This window comes from Somniosus microcephalus, chromosome 23 (assembly GCF_052327205.1).
Source record: "Somniosus microcephalus isolate GS21.2 chromosome 23, FLI_Smic_1.0, whole genome shotgun sequence".
NCBI lineage: Eukaryota > Metazoa > Chordata > Chondrichthyes > Squaliformes > Somniosidae > Somniosus > Somniosus microcephalus.
Genome location: NC_141009.1, coordinates 3700546 through 3727497, shown reverse-complemented (window position 1 = coordinate 3727497; position 26952 = coordinate 3700546). Strand labels below are relative to the sequence as shown.

The 26952-nt window shown below is 52.1% G+C and overlaps 1 protein-coding gene across 3 annotated transcripts; it reads right to left on the bottom strand.

Annotated features, from left to right (window-relative positions):
• Positions 1–805: 805 nt before the first annotated feature.
• rexo4 (RNA exonuclease 4) lies at positions 806–25139 on the bottom strand. Of its 3 annotated transcripts, none has more exons than XM_085965221.1 (9): positions 24951–25139; positions 23389–23625; positions 20517–21226; positions 19826–19993; positions 18346–18539; positions 14788–14876; positions 12302–12376; positions 7711–7785; positions 806–1302 (listed from the first exon to the last, which is right to left on the bottom strand). In XM_085965221.1, exons 1-9 carry the CDS (start codon positions 25056–25058, stop codon positions 1171–1173), a joined length of 1788 nt encoding a protein of 595 aa, XP_085821347.1. In that variant the 5' UTR covers positions 25059–25139; the 3' UTR covers positions 806–1170. The 3 variants fall into 3 exon arrangements, with proteins under 3 accessions (XP_085821347.1, XP_085821348.1, XP_085821349.1); XM_085965222.1 differs by having other exon boundaries at positions 19826–19990; positions 24951–25135; XM_085965223.1 differs by having other exon boundaries at positions 23389–23643; positions 24951–25017.
• Between the last annotated feature and the right edge of the window lie 1813 nt (positions 25140–26952).

Here is a 26952-nt window from a genome sequence, read left to right as displayed (position 1 = left end):
AGCTTTACTCTGTATCTAACCCGTGCTGTACCTGCCCTGGGAGTGTTTGATGGGACATTGTAGAGAGAGCTTTACTCTGTATCTAACCCGTGCTGTACCTGCCCTGGGAGTGTTTGATGGGACAGTGTAGAGGGAGCTTTACTCTGTATCTAACCCGTGCTGTACCTGCCCTGGGAGTGTTTGATGGGACAGTGTAGAGGGAGCTTTACTCTGTATCTAACCCCGTGCTGTACCTGCCCTGGGAGTGTTTGATGGGACAGTGTAGAGGGAGCTTTACTCTGTATCTAACCCATGCTGTACCTGCCCTGGGAGTGTTTGATGGGACAGTGTAGAGGGAGCTTTACTCTGTATCTAACCCCGTGCTGTACCTGCCCTGGGAGTGTTTGATGGGACAGTGTAGAGGGAGCTTTACTCTGTATCTAACCCGTGCTGTACCTGCCCTGGGAGTGTTTGATGGGACAGTGTAGAGGGAGCTTTACTCTGTATCTAACCCGTGCTGTACCTGCCCTGGGAGTGTTTGATGGGACATTGTAGAGAGAGCTTTACTCTGTATCTAACCCGTGCTGTACCTGCCCTGGGAGTGTTTGATGGGACAGTGTAGAGGGAGCTTTACTCTGTATCTAACCCGTGCTGTACCTGCCCTGGGAGTGTTTGATGGGGACAGTGTAGAGGGAGCTTTACTCTGTATCTAACTCGTGCTGTACCTGGGAGTGAGTGATGCTGACACTGGTTATACAAACTGTTCTGTTCTCCCGGTCACTGACTTCCTTCACACTGAATGAAAAATCCAGACAGATGTTCAGAGTTGGATTATCAACAAAAATACAGATTTTATCAGTCTAAACCAGGCGTGAGGAGAAGTGACTCCAAGCTGATCCAGTCCGGGATCTGGTAGACGCTCCAGGAGAAGCACCGACTGTAAGGAGTTACTAGTGAACGGCCAGCCTGCTGAATGTCACCCAGCTACAGCGCGCTGTGCTCTTCACTGAAGTGACAGTAGCCATTTCAAAAATACAACTGCTCCCTCATACCAGCAGTATTCATCTGTCAGCCTATAAACTGCAGGGGAGAGGAGGCACAGACTGAGCTCTCTCACCACGCCAGGCTTTGGGGCGGTCACTGACTGCACCCCTCGCTTACAGTCTTGTCCCACTCACAGTCTTGTCCCACTCAGCTCGACGGTTTCGATTTCTTCTCTTTCGCGACTTCCTTCTTCTTAGTTTTGTGCTTTGCCTTTAGCTCGGCCTCCCACCGCTGCCTCGCCAGCGTGTAAAGTCTCATCGTCGCCTGCGCGTCCTGCACCTAAAGGGCAAGTAGGAGCAAAAAGGCAGGTTATGCACAGAGAGCACTGTTTCTTCAAGCCGAGACACGGGGCTTCTGCAAGTGTTATCTTCACACATCCCTCTGCCTCTCGCTGGGGTACAGGTTCCATGGGTGCTGACTCTCCACTGCCTCACCCAAGCAGCCATTCTTCACACGTCAACTCTCTGACAGTGTAGAGGGAGCTTTACTCTGTATCTAACCTGTGCTGTACCTGCCCTGAGAGTGTTTGATGGGACAGTGTAGAGGGGGCTTTACTCTGTATCTAACCTGTGCTGTACCTGCCCTGAGAGTGTTTGATGGGACAGTGTAGAGGGAGCTTTACTCTGTATCTAACCTGTGCTGTACCTGCCCTGAGAGTGTTTGATGGGACAGTGTAGAGGGGGCTTTACTCTGTATCTAACCTGTGCTGTACCTGCCCTGAGAGTGTTTGATGGGACAGTGTAGAGGGGGCTTTACTCTGTATCTAATCCGTGCTATACCTGCTCTGGGAGTGTTTGATGGGTCAGTGTAGAAGGAGCTTTGCTCTGTATCTAACCCGTGCTGTACCTGCCCTGGGAGTGTTTGATGGGACAGTGTAGAGGGAGCTTTACTCTGTATCTAACCCGTGCTGTACCTGCCCTGGGAGTGTTTGATGGGACAGTGTAGAGGGAGCTTTACTCTGTATCTAACCCGTGCTGTACCTGCCCTGGGAGTGTTTGATGGGACAGTGTAGAGGGAGCTTTACTCTGTATCTAACCCGTGCTGTACCTGCCCTGGGAGTGTTTCATGGGACAGTGTAGAGGGAGCTTTACTCTGTATCTAACCCGTGCTGTACCTGCCCTGGGAGTGTTTGATGGGACAGTGTAGAGGGAGCTTTACTCTGTATCTAACCCGTGCTGTACCTGCCCTGGGAGTGTTTGATGGGACAGTGTAGAGGGAGCTTTACTCTGTATCTAACCCGTGCTGTCCCTGCCCTGGGAGTGTTTCATGGGACAGTGTAGAGGGAGCTTTACTCTGTATCTAACCCGTGCTGTACCTGCCCTGGGAGTGTTTGATGGGACAGTGTAGAGGGAGCTTTACTCTGTATCTAACCCGTGCTGTACCTGCCCTGGGAGTGTTTCATGGGACAGTGTCGAGGGAGCTTTACTCTGTCTCTAACCCGTGCTGTACCTGCCCTGGGAGTGTTTGATGCGACAGTCAACCACTGAGGGCATCACAGACTGGCGTGATCGTGTCTTCACCCAAGTGATCCTGACAGGTTGTCCCCCGACCCAAGGCACCAGCCAGCGAGTCACCAAGACTTGCAGAGCGAGTGCTGTTTGATGCGCCCAGCAAGGGGTGCAATCGATCAGCCTCCTGACAAACGCTCCTCTTGCCTCTGCTGGTGGGAGTTTCAGCACGCTCTGTACAGCAGGAAACCCGAGATACCAACGCCCGAAGCGAGCGCCATACCCCAACAAGCACGAAGCAACGAGGAATCATTCCATCTTCACTCTTACTCCGAGCCACAGTGCATGTAAATGTCCCACTTGGTGCAGAGCCGAGACACATGGAGCAGAGGGACCCAGGCTCCAGCGCTGGCCTGTGCCGTTATTAACGCCTCGATTTAAAAATTCTCATCTTTGTTTTCAATTCCCTCCATGGCCTCATCCCTCCCTATCTCTGTAACCTCCAGCCCAAAAACACTCAGATATCTGCACTCCTCCAATTCTGGCCTCTTTCCAGCAATTCCTTTGTCCCACCATTGGCGGCCGTGCCTTCAGCTGCCTGGGCCCGAAGTTCTGGAATTCCCTCCCTAAACCTCTCCGCCTCTCTCTACTCCTTTAAGACGCTCTTTAAAACCGACCTCTTTGACCGAGCTTTTGGTCACCTGCCCTAATTTCTCCTTATGTGACTCGGTGTCAATTTTTTTGTCATCTAACACTCCTGTGAAGAGCCTTGGGATGTTTTACCACGTTAACAGCGCTATATAAATAAATGCAAGTACTTGTTGTTGAGTTAGCTGGTCTGGGTTGGGGTGGCTCTTTGCTCAGAGTGGCCCTCAGTACCCTGACCACGTTGCGTGGGCCGACGCAACACGCACGCAGCACCATCCAGCTTGGAGCCAGGGTTTTCTTCTGCGAGCCGGGGATTGCTGAGAGTCACAGCCCCTTTCCCCTCTAAACGCTCCGATTGTACACGAGCCACCTGGACTGAGGCACCGGGCCAGAGAAGAGAAACATCGGGGATAGTTTGGGTTCAATTCCCTGAGCAGATTGAATTTTACCAGATAACGTACCAGCCTCGGAGACTTGGTGCTAAACCTTCTGGTGTCCCGTCCATGGCTACAGCGACTAGAATCCGAAGCAGTTACCATCAGGAGCTGAGTCTGCTGGAAGACTTCCAGACATTTCCACAACGATTTTTGTTCTCAATACTTTCCAAAGGAGCCATAGACAGTTAATGGCGGGTTTGATCAACTTCGGTTGTGAGGGGCTCCCAAGATTGATTGCTGGGAGGAGAAAGTTTTCCTATGAGGAGAGATTGCGTAGATTGGGCCTAAATTTAGAAGAATGAGAGGCGATCTCATTGAAACACATAAGGTTCTGAGGGGGATTGACAGGGTAGATGCTGAGAGGTTGTTTCCCCCTGGCTGGAGAGTCTAGAACCAGGGGTCACAGTCCCAGGATAAGGGGTCGGCCATTTAGGACTGAGATGAGGAGGAATTTCTTCATTCACAGGGTTGTGAATCTATGAAATTCTCTACCCCAGAGGGCTGTGGATGCTGAGTCCATGAGTACACTTAAGACAGAGAGCGATAGATTTTTGGACTCATGGGGAATCTAGGGATTTGGGGATAGTGCAGGAAGGTGGAGCAGATGTCGAAGATCAGCCATCATCTTATTGAATGGCGGAGCAGACTCAAGAACATAAGAAATAGGAGCAGGAGTAGGCCAATCGGCCCCTCAAGCCTGCTCCGCCATTCAATAAGATCATGGCTGATCTGATCCTAACCGCCAATCCACTATCACATAACCATCTCCTGAATCTAACAGAATTAGACACACGAAATAGGAGCAGGATCAGGCTACCCGGCCCCTGGGCCCGCTCTGCTACCCACAGGGCCAGGACTGATCCGAACCTAGACTCATGTCCAAATTCCTGCCCGCTCCCCGTAACCCTTAATTCCCTTTACTTCTAGGAAACTGTCTATTTCTGTTTTAAATTTATGTAATGATGTAGCCTCTACAGCTTTTTGGGGCAGCATATTCCATGGACCTACCACCCTCTGAGTGAAGTAGTTCCTCCTCATCTCAGTTTTGAAAGAGCAGCCCCTTATTCTAAGACTATGCCCCCTAGTTCTAGTTTCACCCATCATCGGGAACATCCTCCCCGCATCCACCCGATCCAACCCCTTCACAATCTTATATGTTTCAATAAGATCGCCTCTCATTCTTCTGAACTCCAATGAGTAGAGTCCCAATCTACTCAACCTCTCCTCATATGTCCATCCCCTCATCCCCGGGATTACTGACTCGAGAGCAAGTATGTCTTTTCTTAAGTATGGACACCAAAACTGTATGCAGTATTCCAGGTGCGGTCTCACCAATACCTTGTACAACTGAAGCAATACCTCCCTATTTTTATATTCTATCCCCCTAGCAATGAAAGCCAACATTCCATTGGCCTTCTTAATCACTTGCTGCACCTGCATACTAACCTTCTGAGTTTCGTGCACCAGGACCCCCAGATCCCTTTGTACTTCAGTACTTTCCAGTTTCTTGCCATTAAGATAATAACTTGCTCTACGATTTTTCCTGCCAAAGTGCATAACCTCACACTTTCCAGTATTGTATTCCATCTGCCAAATCTCTGCCCACTTACTTAGCCTGTCTATGTCCCCTTGCAGGTTTTTTATGTCCTCCTCGCTCACTACTTTCCCTCCCATCTTAGTACCATCTGCAAACTTTGATATGTTACACTCGGTCCCCTCCTCCAAATCGTTAATATAGATTGTAAAGAGTTGGGGACCCAGCACTGACCCCTGCGGAACACCACTGGTTACTGATTGCCAGTCTGAGAATGAACCATTTATCCCAACTCTCTGCCTTCTGTTAGATAGCCAATCCTCTATCCATGCCAGAATATTACCCCCAATCCCGTGATTTTTTATCTTAAGCAATAATCTTTTGTGTGGCACCTTGTCAAATGCCTTTTGGAAGTCTAAATACACTACGTCCACTGGTTCCCCTTTATCCACCCTATATGTTACTTCCTCAAAGAACTCCAGCAAATTTGTCAAACATGACTTCCCCTTCATAAAACCATGCTGACTTTGTCGTATTAAATTATGATTATCCAAATGTCCTGTTACTGTCTCCTTAATAATGGACTCCAATATTTTACCTACCACAGATGTTAGGCTAACCGGTCTATAGTTTCCCGCCTTCTGTCTACTGCCCTTTTCAAATAAGGGCGTTACATTAGCAGTTTTCCAGTCTGCCGGGACCTTTGCTGAGTCCAGGGAGTTTTGGAAAATTATTACCAATGCATCCACAATCCCTACCGCCACTTCCCTCAAGACCCTAGGATGTAAGCCATCAGGTCCAGGTGATTTGTCCGCCTTGAGTCCCATTATTTTACCATATGGCCAACTCCTGCTCCTAATTTTTAGGTAAGATCATATGGCTAATCAGCATTCGCAGTCTAAGCTCACACTTGGTGTGATCACGGGAATAGGAGTCAGTGTCTATGGAACCCGTACCCCAGTGAGAGTCAGTGTCTGTGGAAACCGTACCCAAGTGAGAGTCAGTGTCAGTGGAACCCGTACCCAAGTGAGAGTCAGTGTCTGTGGAACCCGTACCCCAGTGAGAGTCAGTGTCTGTTGAACCCGTACCCCAGAGAGAGTCAGTGTCTGTGGAACCCGTACCCCAGTGAGAGTCAGTGCCTGTGGAACCCGTGCCCCAGTGAGAGTTTTATGTCAGTGGAACCCGTACCCCAGTGAGAGTCAGTGTCAGTGGAACCCGTACCCCAGTGAGAGTCAGTGTCTGTGGAACCCGTACCCCAGTGACAGTCAGTGTCTGTGGAACCCGTACCCCAGTGAGAGTTTGTCAGTGGAACCCATACCCCAGTGAGAGTCAGTGTCAGTGGAACCCGTACCCCAGTGACAGTCAGTGTCTGTGGAACCCGTACCCCAGTGAGAGTCAGTGTCTATGGAACCCGTACCCCAGTGAGAGTAAGTGTGTGTGGAACCCATACCCCAGTGAGTTTTATGTCAGTGGAACCCATACCCCAGTGAGAGTCAATGTCTGTGGAACCCGTACCCCAGTGAGAGTCAGTGTCTGTGGAACCCGTACCCCAGTGAGAGTCAGAGTCTGTGGAACCCATACCCCAGTGAGAGTCGGTGCCTGTGGAACCCGTACCCCAGTGAGAGTCAGTGCCTGTGGAACCCGTACCCCAGTGAGAGTCAGTGCCTGTGGCACCCGTACCCCAGTGAGAGTCAGTGACTGTGGAACCTTCACCCCAGCAAGAGTCAGTTTCTGTGGAACCCGTACCCCAGCAAGAGTCAGTTTCTGTGGAACCCGTACCCCAGTGAAAGTCAGTTTCTGTGGAACCCGTACCCCAGTGAGAGTCAGTGTCTGTGGAACCCGTACCTCAGTGAGAGTCAGTGTCTGTGGAACCCGTACCCTAGTGAGAGTCAGTGTCTGTGGAACCCGTACCCCAGTGAGAGTCAGTGTCTGTGGAACCCGTACCCCAGTGAGAGTCAGTGACTGTGGAACCCGTGCCCCAGTGAGAGGCAGTGTCTGTGGAACTCGTACCCCAGTGAGAGTCAGTGCCTGTGGAACCCGTACCCCAGTGAGAGGCAGTGTCTGTGGAACCCGTACCCCAGTGAGAGTCAGTGTCTGTGGAACCCGTACCCCAGTGAGAGTCAGTGTCTGTGGAACCCGTACCCCAGTGAGAGTCAGTGTCTGTGGAACCCGTGCCCCAGTGAGAGTCAGTGTCTGTGGAACCCGTACCCCAGTGAGAGTCAGTGTCTATGGAACCCGTACCCCAGTGAGAGTCAGTGTCTGTGGAACCCGTACCCCAGTGAGAGTCAGTGTCTGTGGAACCCGTACCCCAGTGAGAGTCAGTGTGTGTGGAACCCGTACCCCAGTGAGAGTCAGTGTCTGTGGAACCCGTACCCCAGTGAGAGTCAGTTTCTGTGGAACCCGTACCCCAGTGAGAGTCAATGCCTTCAGGAGGTGAGGGGGAGAAACTGGGCTGAGAGGGTAGAGAGACAATTGAGATGCTTTGGTGTTGCAGCTAGCACAGCCTGGCACGGGGTGCCCGATGCTCAGTGATTCTGATTACAGTCTGAACACGGGGAGTATAACTGCTCCACAGTATCGACGCACAGCGAATGACGAGGCCCTCAGTGAACACACTCACCGAAGAATGTTCAGACTCCTGAACTTTGACCTTTAGGATCTGCTGACACAAGTGTTTGAGGGAGGGTCTGCCACACTGCAGGGAAAAAATTAAGATAATTAATAGAAATAAAACATAAACGCTCAGCTTGTATACAAAAGAGAAAATCTTCAATCGGAAGCGTGCATGACGGCGGTGTTGGGACTGCGCACGCTCGAATTCCCAGGCTTGAGCCATGCTCTGCACCGAGCCTGCCTGTCTGTGCTAATGTGGGGTCACGGTCCCTACAACTGGCCTTCAGGCTTGGGAGAAACAGTCCTGGCTGATGGGGCTCAAGGCTCCCCATCACCCCGGTCAATCTCAGAATCCTCATCAGAGGCTGTAACTCACACGCCAGCTTTAGTAACACAAGCAGCATCAGGCAATACAGCACATTGCAAGAGTTCGCACAACTCACTCATTCTTCAAATAATAAACCTCCCCTCACAATCCTCGTAACACGGGAGCAGAGTTCAAGCCCTTTAACCACAGCTCTCCCCGAGCCTTTTTCCACCTATTTTTCCAGCCGGACATAAGAACATAAGAACATAAGAACATAAGAAATAGGAGCAGGAGTAGGCCAATCGGCCCCTCGAGCCTGCTCCGCCATTCAATAAGATCATGGCTGATCTGATCCTAACCTCAAATCTTCCATCACTCTGCATCCACCCGAACCCATGTGATCTCCCGGGAGAGGCGAAAAACCAGATAAAGACCCAATGGCCAATTTGGGAGAAAAAAATCTGGGAAATTCCTCTCCGACCCATCTAGGCGATCGAAATTCTTCCAGGAGATCACTCTGTCCCTATATTTTCTACAGTACTTACCTTCTGTAAAGGCGATCTCCACCCCAGCCAGGAACAGGAATAAAACCATCTCCTGAAATCTAACAGAATTAGAACACAGTAGGAGCAGAACAAGGCTACACGGCCCCTGGGCCCGCTCCACTACCCACAGGGCCATGACCATTCCGAACCCAGACTCATGTCCAATTTCCTGCCCGCTCCCCGTAACCCTTAATTCCCTTTACTTCTAGGAAACTATCTATTTCTGTTTTAAATTTATTTAATGATGTAGATTCCACAGCTTTCTGGGGCAGCAAATTCCACAAACCTACCACCCTCTGAGTGAAGAAGTTTCTCCTCATCTCAGTTTTGAATGAGCAGCCCCTTATTTTACGATTATGCCCCCTAGTTCTAGTTTCACCCATCATTGGGAACATCCTCACCGCATCCACCCGATCAAGCCCCTTCACAATCTTATATGTTTCAATAAGATCGCCTCTCATTCTTCTGAACTCCAATGAGTAGAGTCCCAATCTACTCAACCTCTCCTCATATGACCACCCCCTCATCCCCGGGATTAACCGAGTGAACCTTCTTTGTACTGACTCGAGAGCAAGTATGTCTTTTCTTAAGTATGGACACCAAAACTGTATGCAGTATTCCAGGTGCGGCCTCACCAATACCTTGTACAACTGCAGCAATACCTCCCTGTTTTTATATTCCATCCCCCTAGCAATAAAAGCCAACATTCCATTGGCCTTCTTAATCACTTGCTGCACCTGCATACTAACTTTTTGAGTTTCGTGCACCAGGACCCCCAGATCCCTTTGTACTACAGTACTTTCCAGTTTCTTGCCATTAAGATAATAACTTGCTCTATGGTTTTTCCTGCCAAAGTGCATAACCTCACACTTTCCAGTATTGTATTCCATCTGCCAAATCTCTGCCCACTTACTTAGCCTGTCTATGTCCCTTTGCAGGTTTTTTATGTCCTCCTCACTCACTACTTTCCGTCCCATCTTTGTATCATCTGCAAACTTTGATATGTTACACTCGGTCCCCTCCTCCAAATCGTTAATATAGATTGTAAAGAGTTGGGGACCCAGCACTGACCCCTGCGGAACACCACTAGTTACTGGTTGCCAATCTGAGAACGAACCATTTATCCCAACTCTCTGCTTTCTGTTAGAGAGCCAATCCTCCACCCACGCCAGAATATTACCCCCAATCCCGTGATTTTTTATCTTGAGCAATAATCTTTTGTGTGGCACCTTGTCAAATGCCTTTTGGAAGTCTAAATACACTACGTCCACTGGTTCCCCTTTATCCACCCTGTATGTTACTTCCTCAAAAAACTCAAGCAAATTTGTTAAACATGACTTCCCCTTCATGAAACCATGCTGAGTTTGCCCTATTAAATTATGTTTATCCAAATGTCCCGTTACTGTCTCCTTAATAATGGACTCTAACATTTTACCAACCACAGATGTTAGGCTAACAGGTCTATAGTTTCCAGCCTTCTGCCTACTACCCTTTTTAAATAAGGGTGTTACATTAGCAGTTTTCCAATCTGCCGGGACCTTTGCTGAGTCCAGTGAGTTTTGGAAAATTATTACCAATGCATCCACAATCCCTACCGCTACTTCCCTCAAGACCCTAGGATGCAAGCCATCAGGTCCAGGGGATTTATCCGCCTTGAGTCCCATTATTTTACCAAGTACCACTTCCTTAGTGATTTTAATTGTATTTAGTTCCTCCCCCACTAGAGCCCCCTGTTTGTCCAGTGTTGGGATATTCTTAGTGTCCTCTACTGTAAAGACTGATACAAAATAATTGTTCAGTGTTTTTGCCATCTCCATGTTTCCCACCATTAATTTCCCAGTCTCATCCTCTAAGGGACCAACATTTACTTTAGCCACCCTTTTTCTTTTTATATAACTATAGAAACTTTTACTGTCTATTTTTATATTTTTTGCTAATTTACTTTCATAATCTATCTTCCCTTTCTTAATCAATCTTTTTGTTATTTTTCGCTGTCTTTTAAAGACTTCCCAATCTTCCATCCTCCCACTAGATTTGGCTACCTTATATGCCCTTGTTTTTAGTCGGATACTATCCTTAATTACTTTACTTAGCCACGGATGGCTATCTTTTCTTTTACACCCTTTTTTCCTCAGTGGAATATATTTTTTTTGGAAGTTGTAAAATAACTCCTTAAATGTACACCACTGGTCCTGTACCGTCTTACCCTTTAATCTATTTTCCCAGTCCACTCTACTCAATTCCGCTCTCATACCTTCATAGTCTCCTTTATTCAAGCTCAGCACGCTTGTTTGAGATCCAACCTTCTCACCCTCTAATTGAATATGGAACTCAACCATGTTATGGTCACTCATTCCAAGGGGATCCTTTACTAGGACATTTTTAATTAATCCTGTCTCATTACACAGGACCAAATCTAAGGTTGCTTGCCCCCTGGTCGGTTCAGTTACATACTGCTCAAGAAACCCATCCCTAATACACTCAATGAACTCTTCCTCAAGGCTGCTCTGCCCAATTTGATTTGTCCAGTTAATATGATAATTAAAATCCCCCATAATTATAGCTGTTCCCTTATTACAAGCCTCAACTATTTCCTGATTAATACTCCGTCCAACAGAGTTGCAACTGTTCGGAGGCCTATAGACTACACCCACTCGTGTTTTTTTCCCCTTATTATTCCTTACCTCCACCCAAACTGTTTCACTATCCTGCTCCTTTGACCCAATATCATTTCTCTGTATTATAGTGATTCCTTCCTTTATTAACATAGCCACCCCACCTCCTCTCCCTTCCTGCCTGTCCTTCCTGATTGTTAAATAACCTGGTATGTTTAATTCCCAGTCATGGTCACCCTGCAGCCATGTTTCTGTAATGGCCACAAGATCATACCCATGTCATTATTTGTGCCGTTAACTCATTCATTTTGTTACGAATGCTACGTGCATTCAGATAAAGAACTCTCAAATATGTTTTGTAACACTTAGTTCCTGTTTTTTCCCTTTTTAGTACTTTACTTTTTACTCCATACCTTCTGTCCCTTCCTGACACATTCTGTTTTTTAATTCCCCCACTGCTACCTAAGTCTATGACCTTCTCCATTGTCATTTCTATTATTTGCTCTCTAGAAACCTCCCCCCCACTAATTAGTTTAAAGCCCTCTCTACAGCCCTAGTTATATGATTCGCCAGGACTCTAGTCCCAGCACTGGCCAAGTGGAGTCCGTCCCAACAGAACAGCTCCCTCCTGTCCCAGTACTGGTGCCAGTGTCCCAAGAAGCAAAACCCATTTCTCCCACACCAGTCTTTGAGCCACGCATTTAACTCTTTAATTTTATTTATCCTAGCCAAATTCGCTCGTGGCTCAGGTAATAACCCAGAGATTATTACCCTTGAGGTTCTGTTTTTTAATTTGACCCCTAGCTGCTCATACTCCTTTAACAGAACCGTCTTCCTTGTCCTATCTACGTCGTTTGTACCAACATGGACCACGACAACTGGATCCTCCCCCTCCCACTCCAAGTTTCTTTCCAGCCCAGAAGAGATGTCCTTAACCCTGGCACCGGGCAGGCAACACAGCCTTCGGGACTCCCGCTCTTGACTGCAGAGAACCCTATCTATCCCCCTAATGATACTATCCCCTACCACTACAACATTTCTTTTTACTCCCTCCACTTGAACGGACATTCTCTGCGCACGTTCGATGGGCAGCGGCGCTTGACGGACAAATCCGAACCTCGCTTTACTCACTCTGACCACTGTTCTGAAAGGTTTGTATTTCTGCGTGTCGCGAATTTTCTTCTTCGGATGGTCCAAGAACAGGATCTGTGGCAAATCAGACAGCGGGTATTAAAGTTACGGACTGGCGCACATGCCAACCATCGGCAGCTGTCTGTATGGATTACAAGTTTCACTGGTGTACACTCATCAATTTCTTAGTAAATTAAATATTTTTTGGTATTAAAAAAAACTTTTAAAAGCGTGCCTTTCTTCTCCCTGTGCGCCTCAGAAACCGAGCGTGATTTGAAGAGCTTTCCTGAACCAGCGCAATCTCAGTGTCGCCCTGGGGGTGTGGCCAGTTTTGTGGGCAGTCTGATCCGGCGAATCGAATCTTGGGCCAGCGGAAAACACAAGTGGATCCGGGCACAACTCACGTTTAAAGTTCCCCGATCTTTTGCACTGGTTCGGCCGATTCCGCCCGCGCTGATATAACTGGTGGAAACGCGACCCCATTGTGTTTAAGTTGGATACGTTCCTCCAGTGAGCTGGGAGTCAGCGAGTTACAGAACACTGACGAGAAACCTCCAGTTTTATTCAGAATCTAGTTCCACACACAATTTAATAGGGGTTCAAAATCATGAATGGTTTTGTGAAGAGTAAATAAGGAGAAGCTGTCTCTGGTGGCAGGAGGGACGGTAACCAGAGGTCACAGATTTAAGATAAAGAACCAGAGGCGAGAGGAGAATTTTTTTTAAACTCGCCACTGAATACGGAATACCAGCCAACATTGGCATGGGACTGGAGTCACCTGTAGGCCCAGAGCGGGTAAGGACGGCAGGTTTCCTTCCCTAGAGGGCATTAGTGAACCCGCTGGGTTTTTGCAATAATCCAGTCGTTTCATGGTCACTTTTGCTGATCCCAGCTTTTCATTTCCAGATTTTTAAAAACAAAACTGAATTCAAATTCTCAAACTGCCTTGGTGGGATTTGAATTCGCGTTCCCTGGATCATTAGTCCAGTAACAGAGCCGCCACACTGCACGCCGTCGTCCAGTAACAGAGCCGCCACACTGCACGCCGTCGTCCAGTAACAGAGCCGCCACACTGCACGCCGTCGTCCAGTAACAGAGCCGCCACACTGCACGCCGTCGTCCAGTAACAGAGCCGCCACACTGCACGCCGTAGTCCAGTAACAGAGCCGCCACACTGCACGCCGTAGTCCAGTAACAGAGCCGCCACACTGCACGCCGTCGTCCAGTAACAGAGCCGCCACACTGCACGCCGTCGTCCAGTAACAGAGCCGCCACACTGCACGCCGTAGTCCAGTAACAGAGCCGCCACACTGCACGCCGTCGTCCAGTAACAGAGCCGCCACACTGCACGCCGTCGTCCAGTAACAGAGCCGCCACACTGCACGCCGTCGTCCAGTAACAGAGCCGCCACACTGCACGCCGTCGTCCAGTAACAGAGCCGCCACACTGCACGCCGTAGTCCAGTAACAGAGCCGCCACACTGCACGCCGTCGTCCAGTAACAGAGCCGCCACACTGCACGCCGTCGTCCAGTAACAGAGCCGCCACACTGCACGCCGTAGTCCAGTAACAGAGCCGCCACACTGCACGCCGTCGTCCAGTAAGAGCCGCCACACTGCACGCCGTAGTCCAGTAACAGAGCCGCCACACTGCACGCCGTCGTCCAGTAACAGAGCCGCCACACTGCACGCCGTCGTCCAGTAACAGAGCCGCCACACTGCACGCCGTAGTCCAGTAACAGAGCCGCCACACTGCACGCCGTAGTCCAGTAACAGAGCCGCCACACTGCACGCCGTCGTCCAGTAACAGAGCCGCCACACTGCACGCCGTCGTCCAGTAACAGAGCCGCCACACTGCACTGCCGTAGTCTTCTGACACCCTACCATCACACACCTGGGTGAGGTTATCGGAGAATGGCCACCACCCGTGTACGGATCCCGTGCACCAGCGAGTCAGCACCTCCAGGAGAGGTGGGACACACCCAGGTGGGACGGGGAGGATACATTCGGTGCAAGCATTAACCATTCCCCCTCACACCCCTTTTCCTAAAATGAAGTGAAGTGGTGCCTTTCACTGAGGATCCTGCCCAAGGAGAGCGGCCTCTTACTCCCGAACAAAACACACGCTTACATCCCGGCAACAGCAGACATACATGGTTTTGATTCTGCGAATCTACTGGGGGAGGAGGGAGTCTGGATATTCAAAATAAAAGTTTAGGCTTTTTTATTTATTACAAATTTTACTCTGAACAGGATTTACCCCGTGCTGCCTAAACAATTGGCGGGGGTGGGGGGAGGGGGTTAGTGGGCGGTCGGACTGGGCGACCCCGGGTACCATACAACGTTCCCTTTAAGCTACGCGGCCGCCCACACTCTGGAGGTCCCGCGCAGCCGGTGAGCCGGCTTTTAAATAGAAAAATCGCACATGAGGAATTTTGAATGGCCCGCGCAGGCAAAAAAAAAAATCAGAGGGAAGATTGGTACCAACCTTGAGATCATTGTGGACAGCGTGACCCACTAAAGTCCTGCCTTGCAAGATGTCTGCCACCTCCCTCTGCACGACATTGTAGGCTTCACCTGAAAAATGGCCAAACGGGTCGATTAATTTCCAACTACACAAACACACACAGTCTCACACACTACAAGTTCAAACATTTAATCTTTACTGAAGTCCTGCAGTCCCCACACTGTCCCCCCCTGTAAGAAATAGCTGTTAGATTCAGAGATGGGTCTTAATTCTTAGAACAGAGGCTGACAGCATGCAGCCGGGAACAGATAGCGGAAATGCAGCAAGGTCGAATATCAAGCATCAAAAGACAAATAGAGGTGATAAGGGAATCGTAAAATGCAAAACAACACAGGGTGGTGGGATAATAGACAAAAATGGAGCCGAAAAGTCATAAAATGTCCTTAAAGAAACATAACAAAACATTCCTCAAAGATAAGAGGGAGGCCTCGTCAGTCATGCAGAAAGGGACGGCGAGGGATGCCTTCCCGCTTCACAATTGGACAATAGGATGGGGATCAAACGATTGACACCGGGTGATTACCAGCCCACCAAAATAACTATAAATATAGACGACCGAGAGAGGAAATCAGGCAGTTAGGGGCGAAGGCTTCTCCGAGGTGGCTACGGCCTAACACCTTGGTCAAGTTTAGCCTCTGAGGTGGCTGATGGCCTAACACCTCCAGCAGCTTGAGAGATGACCCAACGGAAGTGACCACTGCAGCAGACTGCAGGAATCCATCTAATCCGAGACCACCGTACTGCTGCCCTGTCCATCCGGTCGTGGCATTCCGATTCGGGAGTCGTAGATCGCTCCTACTGTCACGGGCTGTATGTCTATTATACTCGGCTTAAACCATATGTAATATCTGATTATGCTTTAAAACTGTAGCTCTTTAAAAAAAGCCTTGCAACTTCTAAAACCCTGTTGGGTAATCTGTGTGAGCCTGTGATCCTAAATCTTACACCCCCCCCACCCTCTCCACCGGGGGACACCCTAACCTGCTCCGACCCCCCAAGCCGGGTACATCACTGTTTATACCACCCCCCCTCCCACCCAGTCCAAAACAGCCATTAGCCACTGTTTTCTGTTCTTTACGTAACTTCCTATCCACGCTGCCACCAGCCTCCTATGTAGCACCTTATCAAATGCCTTCTGAAAATCCATAGACACAACACCCAACGCATTTCCTTTATCAATAAACTCCCATTATTTCCTCAAAAGAACACCACTAATTTTTTCAGACACCACTTACCTTTTCCCAATCCATGTTGGCTGTCCTTTCATGTATTCATTTTGTCCTGTATTCTGGTCTGATGAAGCTTACCCACGAATGATATTAGGCAGGCTGGTTGGTCTGCAGTTACCTGGTTTATCCCTTTCTGCAGAGGTGTTACACGGACACCCTCCAGTCCTCTGGAGACAACTTCTATACCCAACAATGTCCAAAAGATTCTGGACAATTTCCTCTAACTTCCCTTGTTATTCCAGGATGCCAGTCACAGCCAGGTTGCCCTTTCCACTTTGAGTTGCACCCATTTTATCAAGCACTTCTTCCTTATCTAGTTACCCTCTCTAACTGCTCCACCTCCTCCTCTCTTTCATTCTTTGCACCCTTTCATTTCCACTCCTGTCAAAACCGAGGCAGAGGCTCATTTAGTATCTGTCATTCCTTCCTTTTCATCCTTAATCAACCCTTTAACTTTATATATATTGTATAAAGTCATTTGCTATTTCCATTTCTGTTCCCTGCCAGGCTTCCTTCATATTCCCTCTTACCTTTCCTGATCTTTTTCTTCTGTTTCCCCTGAACACAGCCTTGTTTTGTGTCACGTTACAAGCCTCAGATCTGTCACCTGCTGCCAAGTCTCATTTTAATTTCAATTAATCTTCTCATCCAATGAGTTCCAGCGCTTGCTCCTCCCTTTACCTCACGTGGGAACATGTGTGTACCCTAATCACCCTGACAACAGCATCTTGCAATTATATAGCGCCTTTAACGTAGTAAAACGTCCCAAGGTGCTTCGCAGGAGTGTTATAAAACAACATTCGACACCGAACCACATCATGAGATATTAGGACAGGTAACTAAAAGCTTGGTCAAAGAGGGAGATTTTAAGGAGCATCTTAAAAGGAGGAGGAGAGGTAGCGAGGCGGAGAGGCCTTGCCAGTGACACCCACACCCAGAGAGAGAGGTAGCGAGGCGGAGAGGCCTTGCCAGTGACACCCACACCCAGAGAGAGAGGTAGCGAGGCGGAGAGGCCTTGCCAGTGACACCCACACCCAGAGAGTGAGGTAGCGAGGCGGAGAGGCCTTGCCAGTGACACCCACACCGAGAGAGAGAGGTAGCGAGGCGGAGAGGCCTTGCCAGTGACACCCACACCCAGAGAGAGAGGTAGCTAGGCGGAGAGGCCTTGCCAGTGACACCCACACCCAGAGAGAGAGGTAGCGAGGCGGAGAGGCCTTGCCAGTGACACCCACACCCAGAGAGAGAGGTAGCGAGGCGGAGAGGCCCTGCCAGTGACACCCACACCCAGAGAGAGAGGTAGCGAGGCGGAGAGGCCCTGCCAGTGACACCCACACCCAGAGAGAGAGGTAGCTAGGCGGAGAGGCCTTGCCAGTGACACCCACACCCAGAGAGAGAGGTAGCGAGGCGGAGAGGCCCTGCCAGTGACACCCACACCCAGAGAGAGAGGTAGCGAGGCGGAGAGGCCTTGCCAGTGACACCCACACCCAGAGAGAGAGGTAGCGAGGCGGAGAGGCCTTGCCAGTGACACCCACACCCAGAGAGAGAGGTAGCGAGGCGGAGGGGCCTTGCCAGTGACACCCACACCCAGAGAGAGGTAGCGAGGCGGAGAGGCCTTGCCAGTGACACCCACACCCAGAGAGAGAGGTAGCGAGGCGGAGAGGCCTTGCCAGTGACACCCACACCCAGAGAGAGAGGTAGCGAGGCGGAGAGGCCTTGCCAGTGACACCCACACCCAGAGAGAGAGGTAGCGAGGCGGAGAGGCCTTGCCAGTGACACCCACACCCAGAGAGAGAGGTAGCGAGGCGGAGAGGCCTTGCCAGTGACACCCACACCCAGAGAGAGAGGTAGCTAGGCGGAGAGGCCTTGCCAATGACACCCACACCCAGAGAGAGAGGTAGCGAGGCGGAGAGGCCTTGCCAGTGACACCCACACCCAGAGAATGAATTAAAAAATGAATGAATGAAGCAGAGACCAGGCAAACATTTAAGAACAGGTGAGGGAGGCAGTTGAAGGGAAAGGAGGATCGAGGGGTACGGAACTGGCGGGGGGGGGGGGGGGCACGTGGGCGAGGACACTGCTCGTGTGGAGCACAAACACCAACACGGACTGGATGGGCCGAATGGCCTGTTTCCGTGATTCAATTTCGCTGAAATTCTTTGCTGTTACTGATATTTTCTCAAATTTCTTGATTTATCTCTTCCTCTATCTCCATTTCAATGTCACAGTTAAAACTGTGTTTGAAAATCCTGCAGAAATATTTTAAACCCTTAGGCCGAGAAAGTCCCCTCACCGTTCTTCACATCGCCCGGTCGGACCCCGCTCACCCAGGTCCTGTAATCAGTCACTTTTTCTTTCGGTTTCACGTATTTGTCGTAGACACATTTGCCAAACTGGTTGACGATGGAAACCCGTGCGAGGATACTGTCCACCCCGTCTGCTCCCACACCGACCATCTCACAGTCCATAGCCACAGCTTTGGTCAGTCTGAGGAAACAACCAACAAACTTATCCAGACTCTCACTACCGTCTCGAACACTTTGCTTCTGTTCGAAAAACTTGTAAAGAGCAGGCCGCAACTCGTTAAAACTAAACACTGAATCTCTCATCGTTAGAAAACTTGGACTCATCCAGCACGGGTTAGATACAGAGTAAAGCTCCCTCTGCACTGTCCCATCAAACACCCCCAGGGCAGGTACAGCACGGGTTAGATACAGAGTAAAGCTCCCTCTACACTGTCCCATCAAACACTCCCAGGGCAGGTACAGCACGGGTTAGATACAGAGTAAAGCTCCCTCTACACTGTCCCATCAAACACTCCCAGGGCAGGTACAGCATGGGTTAGATACAGAGTAAAGCTCCCTCTACATTGTCCCATCAAACACTCCCAGGGCAGGTACAGCACGGGTTAGATACAGAGTAAAGCTCCCTCTACACTGTCCCATCAAACACTCCCAGGGCAGGTACAGCACGGATTAGATACAGAGTAAAGCTCCCTCTACACTGTCCCATCAAACACTCCCAGGGCAGGTACAGCACGGGTTAGATACAGAGTAAAGCTCCCTCTACACTGTCCCATCAAACACTCCCAGGGCAGGTACAGCATGGGTTAGATACAGAGTAAAGCTCCCTCTACACTGTCCCATCAAACACTCCCAGGGCAGGTACAGCACGGGTTAGATACAGAGTAAAGCTCCCTCTACACTGTCCCATCAAACACTCCCAGGGCAGGTACAGCACGGGTTAGATACAGAGTAAAGCTCCCTCTACACTGTCCCATCAAACACTCCCAGGGCAGGTACATCACGGGTTAGATACAGAGTAAAGCTCCCTCTACACTGTCCCATCAAACACTCCCAGGGCAGGTACAGCACGGGTTAGATACAGAGTAAAGCTCCCTCTACACTGTCCCATCAAACACTCCCAGGGCAGGTACAGCACGGGGTTAGATACAGAGTAAAGCTCCCTCTACACTGTCCCATCAAACACTCCCAGGGCAGGTACAGCATGGGTTAGATACAGAGTAAAGCTCCCTCTACACTGTCCCATCAAACACTCCCAGGACAGGTACAGCACGGGTTAGATACAGAGTAAAGCTCCCTCTACACTGTCCCATCAAACACTCCCAGGACAGGTACAGCACGGGTTAGATACAGAGTAAAGCTCCCTCTACACTGTCCCATCAAACACTCCCAGGGCAGGTACAGCACGGGTTAGGTACAGAGTAAAGCTCCCTCTACACTGTCCCATCAAACAGGCTGCTCAGTACCTACCCCTCGAAAGCTCCATCTTTAACCAGCATCTTTTCCACGGTCTGTCCTACAGGGCGTGGATTTCCCGTTGTCGCTCCCATCTGTTGCCGAGCAACGCCTGCAGCTTCCGGTCCCATCGCGGCTTCGATATCATCCGGGTCCACGCCATCAAACCAGATATCGGGTCTGCTGGCAAACAGGAAGAGTAAGGAACCGGGACTATTAAACATAGAAACCAGATCAATGGAACGAGTACTGGGTTCTGTTCCTGCTTGGAACTTCCCTACATCGACACCGCTACCACTTATACAAGTAGCGGTTACAGAGGGAGCAAAATTAGAACAAATTGCATTAAATAGCGCCTTTAATGTAGTAAGACGACCCAAAGAGCTTCACAGGAGCGATTATCAAACTAAATTTGACACCGAGCCACACAAGGAGGTATTAGGACAGGTGAAAGAGGGAGGTTTTAAGGAGCACCTTAAAGGAGGAAAGAGAGTTAGCGAGGCGGAGAGGTTTAGGGAGGGAATTCCAGAGCTCGGGGCCCAGGCAGCTGAAGGCACGGCCGCCAATGGTGGAGCGATGGAAATCGGGGATTGGCCAGAGGCCAGAATTGGAGGAGCGCAGAGATCGCGGGGGTTGTGGGGCTGGATGAGGTTACAGAGATAGGGAGGGGGGCGAGGCCATTTAAAACGATTTCACAAACACCTACCCAGTGTGTTTCTCAGGCTCTGGTTCAATCTTGGTTCTTTTTTTCGTCTGAGTTGAGCCATCTTCCTCTGGAGGCCCTCGGTCGTTCCTCGCCTTCTTTTTCTCACTGTGCCGATGTCCCTGGTTCACACTTTTATCCGATTTCAGTCCGTTTTCTTTCGCCGGCACACTTATTGTTTGAGAGTCCGTCGGGGTCTTGCTTTCTGCCCCTCTCTCCGGTTTAGGTTTATGTGTAACGTTCGGGTTCTGCTTTCGAGAGTCCGGCTGGGTCTTGCTTTCTGCCCCTCTCTCCGGTTTAAGTCCATGTGTAACGTTCGGGTTCTGCTTTCGAGAGTCCGGCTGGGTCTTGCTTTCTGCCCCTCTCTCCGGTTTAAGTCCATGTGTAACGTTCGGGTTCTGCTTTCGAGAGTCCGGCTGGATCTTGCTTTCTGCCCCTCTCTCCGGTTTAAGTTTATGTGTAACGTTCGGGTTCTGCTTTCGAGAGTCCGGCTGGGTCTTGCTATCTGCCCCTCTCTCCGGTTTAAGTTTATGTGTAACGTTCGGGTTCTGCTTTCGAGAGTCCGGCTGGGTCTTGCTTTCTGCCCCTTTCTCCTGTTTAACTCCCGGTGTTCCCCGGTCACCTTTCTTCTCCACAGCACACGTTTCCCCCTTTGTCCGAATCTTGGATTTGCTTTCCGGAACTTTCTTTGCGTCAGTCGTCTGATTCATTAGCTGATTGAGAATAAGAACCCGTCAGATGAATAAGTGGTCACAATTCACACAATGCAGCAGGAACAAGATCGATTGATTGTCATTCCCTGACCCTCGCTCCCAGCTTGTCCGCTCCAGAAACCTTCCCCAGAAATGTTACTTCAGAAAACAGTATTTTTGGACACAGTATCTGAGTAATGTGAGACCTGCCGTGTGGCGAGTGCAGCGAGCTCGGGAGGAACAGGTGACTCTGGACCTCTGGTTCCCAAAGCTCTCCACCACTAGGGGTTTCCTCACCTCGTGTCTGGGTCTGCTGTAGACTCACTGATAGAGATTGATCGCTGTGATTGGTCAACAACTCCATTATCGTTCGATCCTGCGACTACCAGGATGGGAGAAGGTGAACTGGACGGACCTGGTCTTTTATTTGTTTAACAATTCCGATGCAAGACTCAATCTCAGGATTTATCAGCAGCATCAGGAGTTTGGAGCGAGTAATGTATCCATTTCTCCTGCTTCCCTGTAGGACCTGCACACCCTCTACAAGCTGCGGGATTGTCTTGGTTGCGTCTATTTGCTCCACTCTGGTGGAATCAGCAAACTTCCATATCGACAGCAACAGGACATGGAAGGACAACACATACACAACTGGAATATCTGCAATGTGTAATTTGATCCAGCCATTGTCGGACAGGCTGCCGAGCCCGGGGAAGGCCCAGCGCCGACACTGCCGACCCCGGGGAACGCCCAGCACCGAGCCCGGGGAAGGCCCAGCGCCGAGCCCGGGGAAGGCCCAGCGCCGAGCCCGGGGAAGGCCCAGCGCCGAGCCCAGGGAAGGCCCAGCGCCGACACCGCCGAGCCCGGGGAAGGCCCAGCGCCGACACCGCCGAGCCCGGGGAAGGCCCAGCGCCGACACCGCCGAGCCCAGGGAACGCCCAGCGCCGACACCGCCGAGCCAGGGGAAGGCCCAGCGCCGAGCCCGGGGAAGGCCCAGCGCCGAGCCCGGGGAACGCCCAGCGCCGAGCCCGGGGAACGCCCAGCGCCGAGCCCGGGGAACGCCCAGCGCCGAGCCCGGGGAACGCCCAGCGCCGACACCGCCGAGCCCAGGGAAGGCCCAGCGCCAAGCCCGGGGAACGCCCAGCGCCGACACAGCCGAGCCCGGGAAACGATCAACCTTCTTCTCCAGACAGGCATCAAGCAGAGAGAAAACGTGCTTCAGGCCCCAGGCTCACCAGACGTGCCTGCGCGGAGGTACTCGTTCCCTGTCAGTATGTGTTAAGCTGTGACCAGCAACCCCAGTGTGGTGCATGTCCATGACTCACTAAACTGCCCCACCGTCTGTACACCTCAAACCTGCCGTCCTTACCCGGTCTGGTCTATATGTGACTCCAGTCCCACACCAACGTGGTTGACTCTTAGCTGCCCTGTGGAGTGGCCCAGTGAGTCTGTATCAAACCACTACCAGTGGTTCAAGGCGGCTGCTCACCATCTCAGGGATACATTCAGCAGGTCAGGCAGCATCAGTGGAGAAAGGTAGGGTTAGAAAAAACACTTACATTTCTATCGCGCCTTTCACGACCACCAGACGTCTCAAAGCGCTTTACAGCCAATGAAGCACTTTTTTGCAGTGTAGTCACTGTTGCAATGTGGGAAACGCGGTAGCCAATTTGCACACAGCAAGATCCCACAAACAGCACTGTGATGATGACCAGATAACCTGGTTTTGTTTGTTATGTTGACTGAAGGATAAATATTGGCCCCAGGACACCGGGGAGAACTCCCCTGCTCTTCTTTGAAATAGTGCCGTGGGATCTTTTACGTCCACCCGAGAGAGCAGACAGGGCCTCGATTTAACGTCTCATCCGAAAGACGGCACCTCCGACCGTGCGGCACTCCCTCAGCACTGCACTGGAGTGTCAGCCTAGATTTATGTGCTCAAGTCCCTGGAGTGGGACTTGAACCCACAACCTTCTGACTCAGAGGCAGCATGAAGAGTAGATGAACCCGGACATAACCATTAATCCGACCCTCCTCTCTCCAGAGGCTGCTGGACCTCCTCCGCGTTTTCCAGCATTCGCTGATTTTATTTCAGTGAAAGTTGAGGTTTGAGGTGATGTTTTTATTGCGGATTTCCGGCACCTGCAGTATTTGCCTTCTTAGCGTATTTTTTTTTAACTCCTTACCTGCTGTAATGCCTTCCAGTTGGTGGAATAATCCACAGCGACTCTCGGAGGCAGCATCGGCCCTGGCTTCTTTTTGGTGGCGGTGCTTTCCTTGGCCCAGAACCGCTTTCTCTTTGACTTCTTTTGGCTGCCCTGCCCAGATCCTGCTGGGACCGCGCCGTCCACCTGCAGGTCGGGTTTTACTTTGGCCATCGTCTGCTCGTCACCCACTCGCTCCGTGAGGCCAAACGATCGTCCCTACAAACACAGGACACGCTGCACAAAAGTCAAAGAATACTACAGCACAGGAGGCCATTTGGCCCATCGGGCCTGTGCCCGCTCATTGAAAGTCCGACTCCGCCCTGCTCTTTCCCCAGAGCCCTGCAAATGTTCTGCCTTCAAGTATTATTCCGATTCCCTTTTGAAAGTTACTATTGAATCTGCTTCCACCCCCTTTCAGGCAGCGCATTCCAGATCACAACAACTCGCTGTGTAAAAAAAATTCTCCTCATCTCCCCTCTGGTTTGTTGCCAATTCTGTGTCCTCTGGTTCCCGACCCTCCTGCCACTGGAAACAGTTTCTCCTTATTTACTCGATCAAAACCATTCAAAATTTTGAACATCTCTATCAAATCTCCCTGCAATATTCTCTGCTTCAAGGAGACCAATCCCAGCTTAACTGAAATCCCTCATCCCTGGCACCGTTCTGGTCAATCTTCCCAGTGCAGCGCTCCCTCAGTACTGCCCCTCCGACAGTGCAGCACTCCCTCAGTACTGCCCCTCCGACAGTGCGGCGCTCCCTCAGTACTGCCCCTCCGACAGTGCGGCGCTCCCTCAGTACTGCCCCTCCGACAGTGCATTGCTCCCTCAGTACTGCCCCTCCGACAGTGCAGCACTCCCTCAGTACTGCCCCTCCGACAGTGCGGCGCTCCCTCAGTACTGCCCCTCCGACAGTGCGGCGCTCCCTCAGTACTGCCCCTCCGACAGTGCATTGCTCCCTCAGTACTGCCCCTCCGACAGTGCAGCACTCCCTCAGTACTGCCCCTCCGACAGTGCGGCGCTCCCTCAGTACTGCCCCTCCGACAGTGCGGCGCTCCCTCAGTACTGCCCCTCCGACAGTGCGGCGCTCCCTCAGTACTGCCCCTCCGACAGTGCATCGCTCCCTCAGTACTGCCCCTCCGACAGTGCGGCACTCCCTCAGTACTGCCCCTCCGACAGTGCGGCGCTCCCTCAGTACTGCCCCTCCGACAGTGCGGCGCTCCCTCAGTACTGCCCCTCCGACAGTGCGGCGCTCCCTCAGTACTGCCCCTCCGACAGTGCGGCGCTCCCTCAGTACTGCCCCTCCGACAGTGCGGCGCTCCCTCAGTACTGCCCCTCCGACAGTGCGGCGCTCCCTCAGTACTGCCCCTCCGACAGTGCGGCACTCCCTCAGTACTGCCCCTCTGACAGTGCGGCGCTCCCTCAGTACTGCCCCTCCGAGATGCACTTTATTCAACTTGTTGAACAATTATAACAGTTTTTTCGCGATGTTTGTTTTTAAATTCAGTCAGGCTTTGAAAGTAATTTTGAATAAAACGGACTCACCTCGCTCCACGCCGGCTGCCGGAACCGGAACTGGGTCCGCCGCCAAATCCATCCGACCCGAGCCCGCACCCGGAACAAAGAGTCCGAGCCCGGTTCCCCGCGGACCATCAGCCGGTCAATGGCCCAGCTTCACCGCGAGGTACATCCCAGGACAACAGCGAAACACCACGAGCGGGGCAAATCGGTGATTATTGCCGGTTTATTCCACTGATGGGAGCAGCGGCTGAGGCGGGAAACCGGACACCGGCTCCGTCTCCGTCTCCCCGGGCAACGGGCCTAGGCGGCCTCCGAGCCTCAACTACCAGAGAGAGAGAGAGAGAGACCCCGCCTTACCCCACACTCCCCACCCCCAGAGAGAGAGACCCCGCCTCACCCCACACTCCCCACCCCCAGAGAGAGAGAGAGAGAGAGACCCCGCCTCACCCCACACTCCCCACCCCCAGAGAGAGAGACCCCGCCTCACCCCACACTCCCCACCCCCAGAGAGAGAGAGAGAGAGACCCCACACTCCCCACCCCCAGAGTGAGAGAGATACCCCGCCTCACCCCCGCACTCCCCAACCCCAGAGAGAGAGAGAGACCCCGCCTCACCCCACACTCCCCACCCCCAGAGAGAGAGAGACCCCGCCTCACCCCACACTCCCCACCCCCAGAGAGAGAGAGAGAGAGACCCCGCCTCACCCCACACTCCCCACCCCCAGAGAGAGACCCCGCCTCACCCCACACTCCCCACCCCTAGTGAGAGAGAGAGACCCCACACTCCCCACCCCCAGAGTGAGAGAGACCCCGCCTCACCCCCGCACTCCCCAACCCCAGAGAGAGAGACCCCGCCTCACCCCACACTCCCCACCCCCAGAGAGAGAGAGAGAGAGAGACCCCGCCTCACCCCACACTCCCCACCCCCAGAGAGAGAGACCCCGCCTCACCCCACACTCCCCACCCCCAGAGAGAGAGAGAGAGAGACCCCACACTCCCCACCCCCAGAGTGAGAGAGATACCCCGCCTCACCCCCGCACTCCCCAACCCCAGAGAGAGAGAGAGACCCCGCCTCACCCCACACTCCCCACCCCCAGAGAGAGAGAGACCCCGCCTCACCCCACACTCCCCACCCCCAGAGAGAGAGAGAGAGAGAGACCCCGCCTCACCCCACACTCCCCACCCCCAGAGAGAGACCCCGCCTCACCCCACACTCCCCACCCCTAGAGAGAGAGAGAGACCCCACACTCCCCACCCCCAGAGTGAGAGAGACCCCGCCTCACCCCCGCACTCCCCAGCCCCAGAGAGAGAGACCCCGCCTCACCCCACACTCCCCACCCCCAGAGAGAGAGAGAGAGAGACCCCGCCTCACCCCACACTCCCCACCCCCAGAGAGAGAGAGAGACCCCGCCTCACCCCACACTCCCCACCCCCAGAGAGAGAGAGACCCCGCCTCAGCCCACACTCCCCAACCCCAGAGAGAGAGAGAGAGAGACCCCGCCTCACCCCACACTCCCCACCCCCAGAGAGAGAGAGACCCCGCCTCACCCCACACTCCCCAACCCCAGAGAGAGAGAGAGACCCCGCCTCACCCCACACTCCCCACCCCCAGAGAGAGACCCCGCCTCACCCCACACTCCCCACCCCGAGAGAGAGAGAGACCCCACACTCCCCACCCCCAGAGTGAGAGAGATACCCCGCCTCACCCCCGCACTCCCCAACCCCAGAGAGAGAGAGAGACCCCGCCTCACCCCACACTCCCCACCCCCAGAGAGAGAGAGAGACCCCGCCTCACCCCACACTCCCCAACCCCAGAGAGAGAGAGAGAGACCCCGCCTCACCCCACACTCCCCACCCCCAGAGAGAGAGAGAGAGACCCCGCCTCACCCCACACTCCCCACCCCCAGAGAGAGAGACCCTGCCTCACCCACACTCCCCACCCCCAGAGAGCGAGAGAGAGACCCCGCCTCACCCCACACTCCCCACCCCCAGAGAGAAAGAGAGAGACCCCGCCTCACCCCACACTC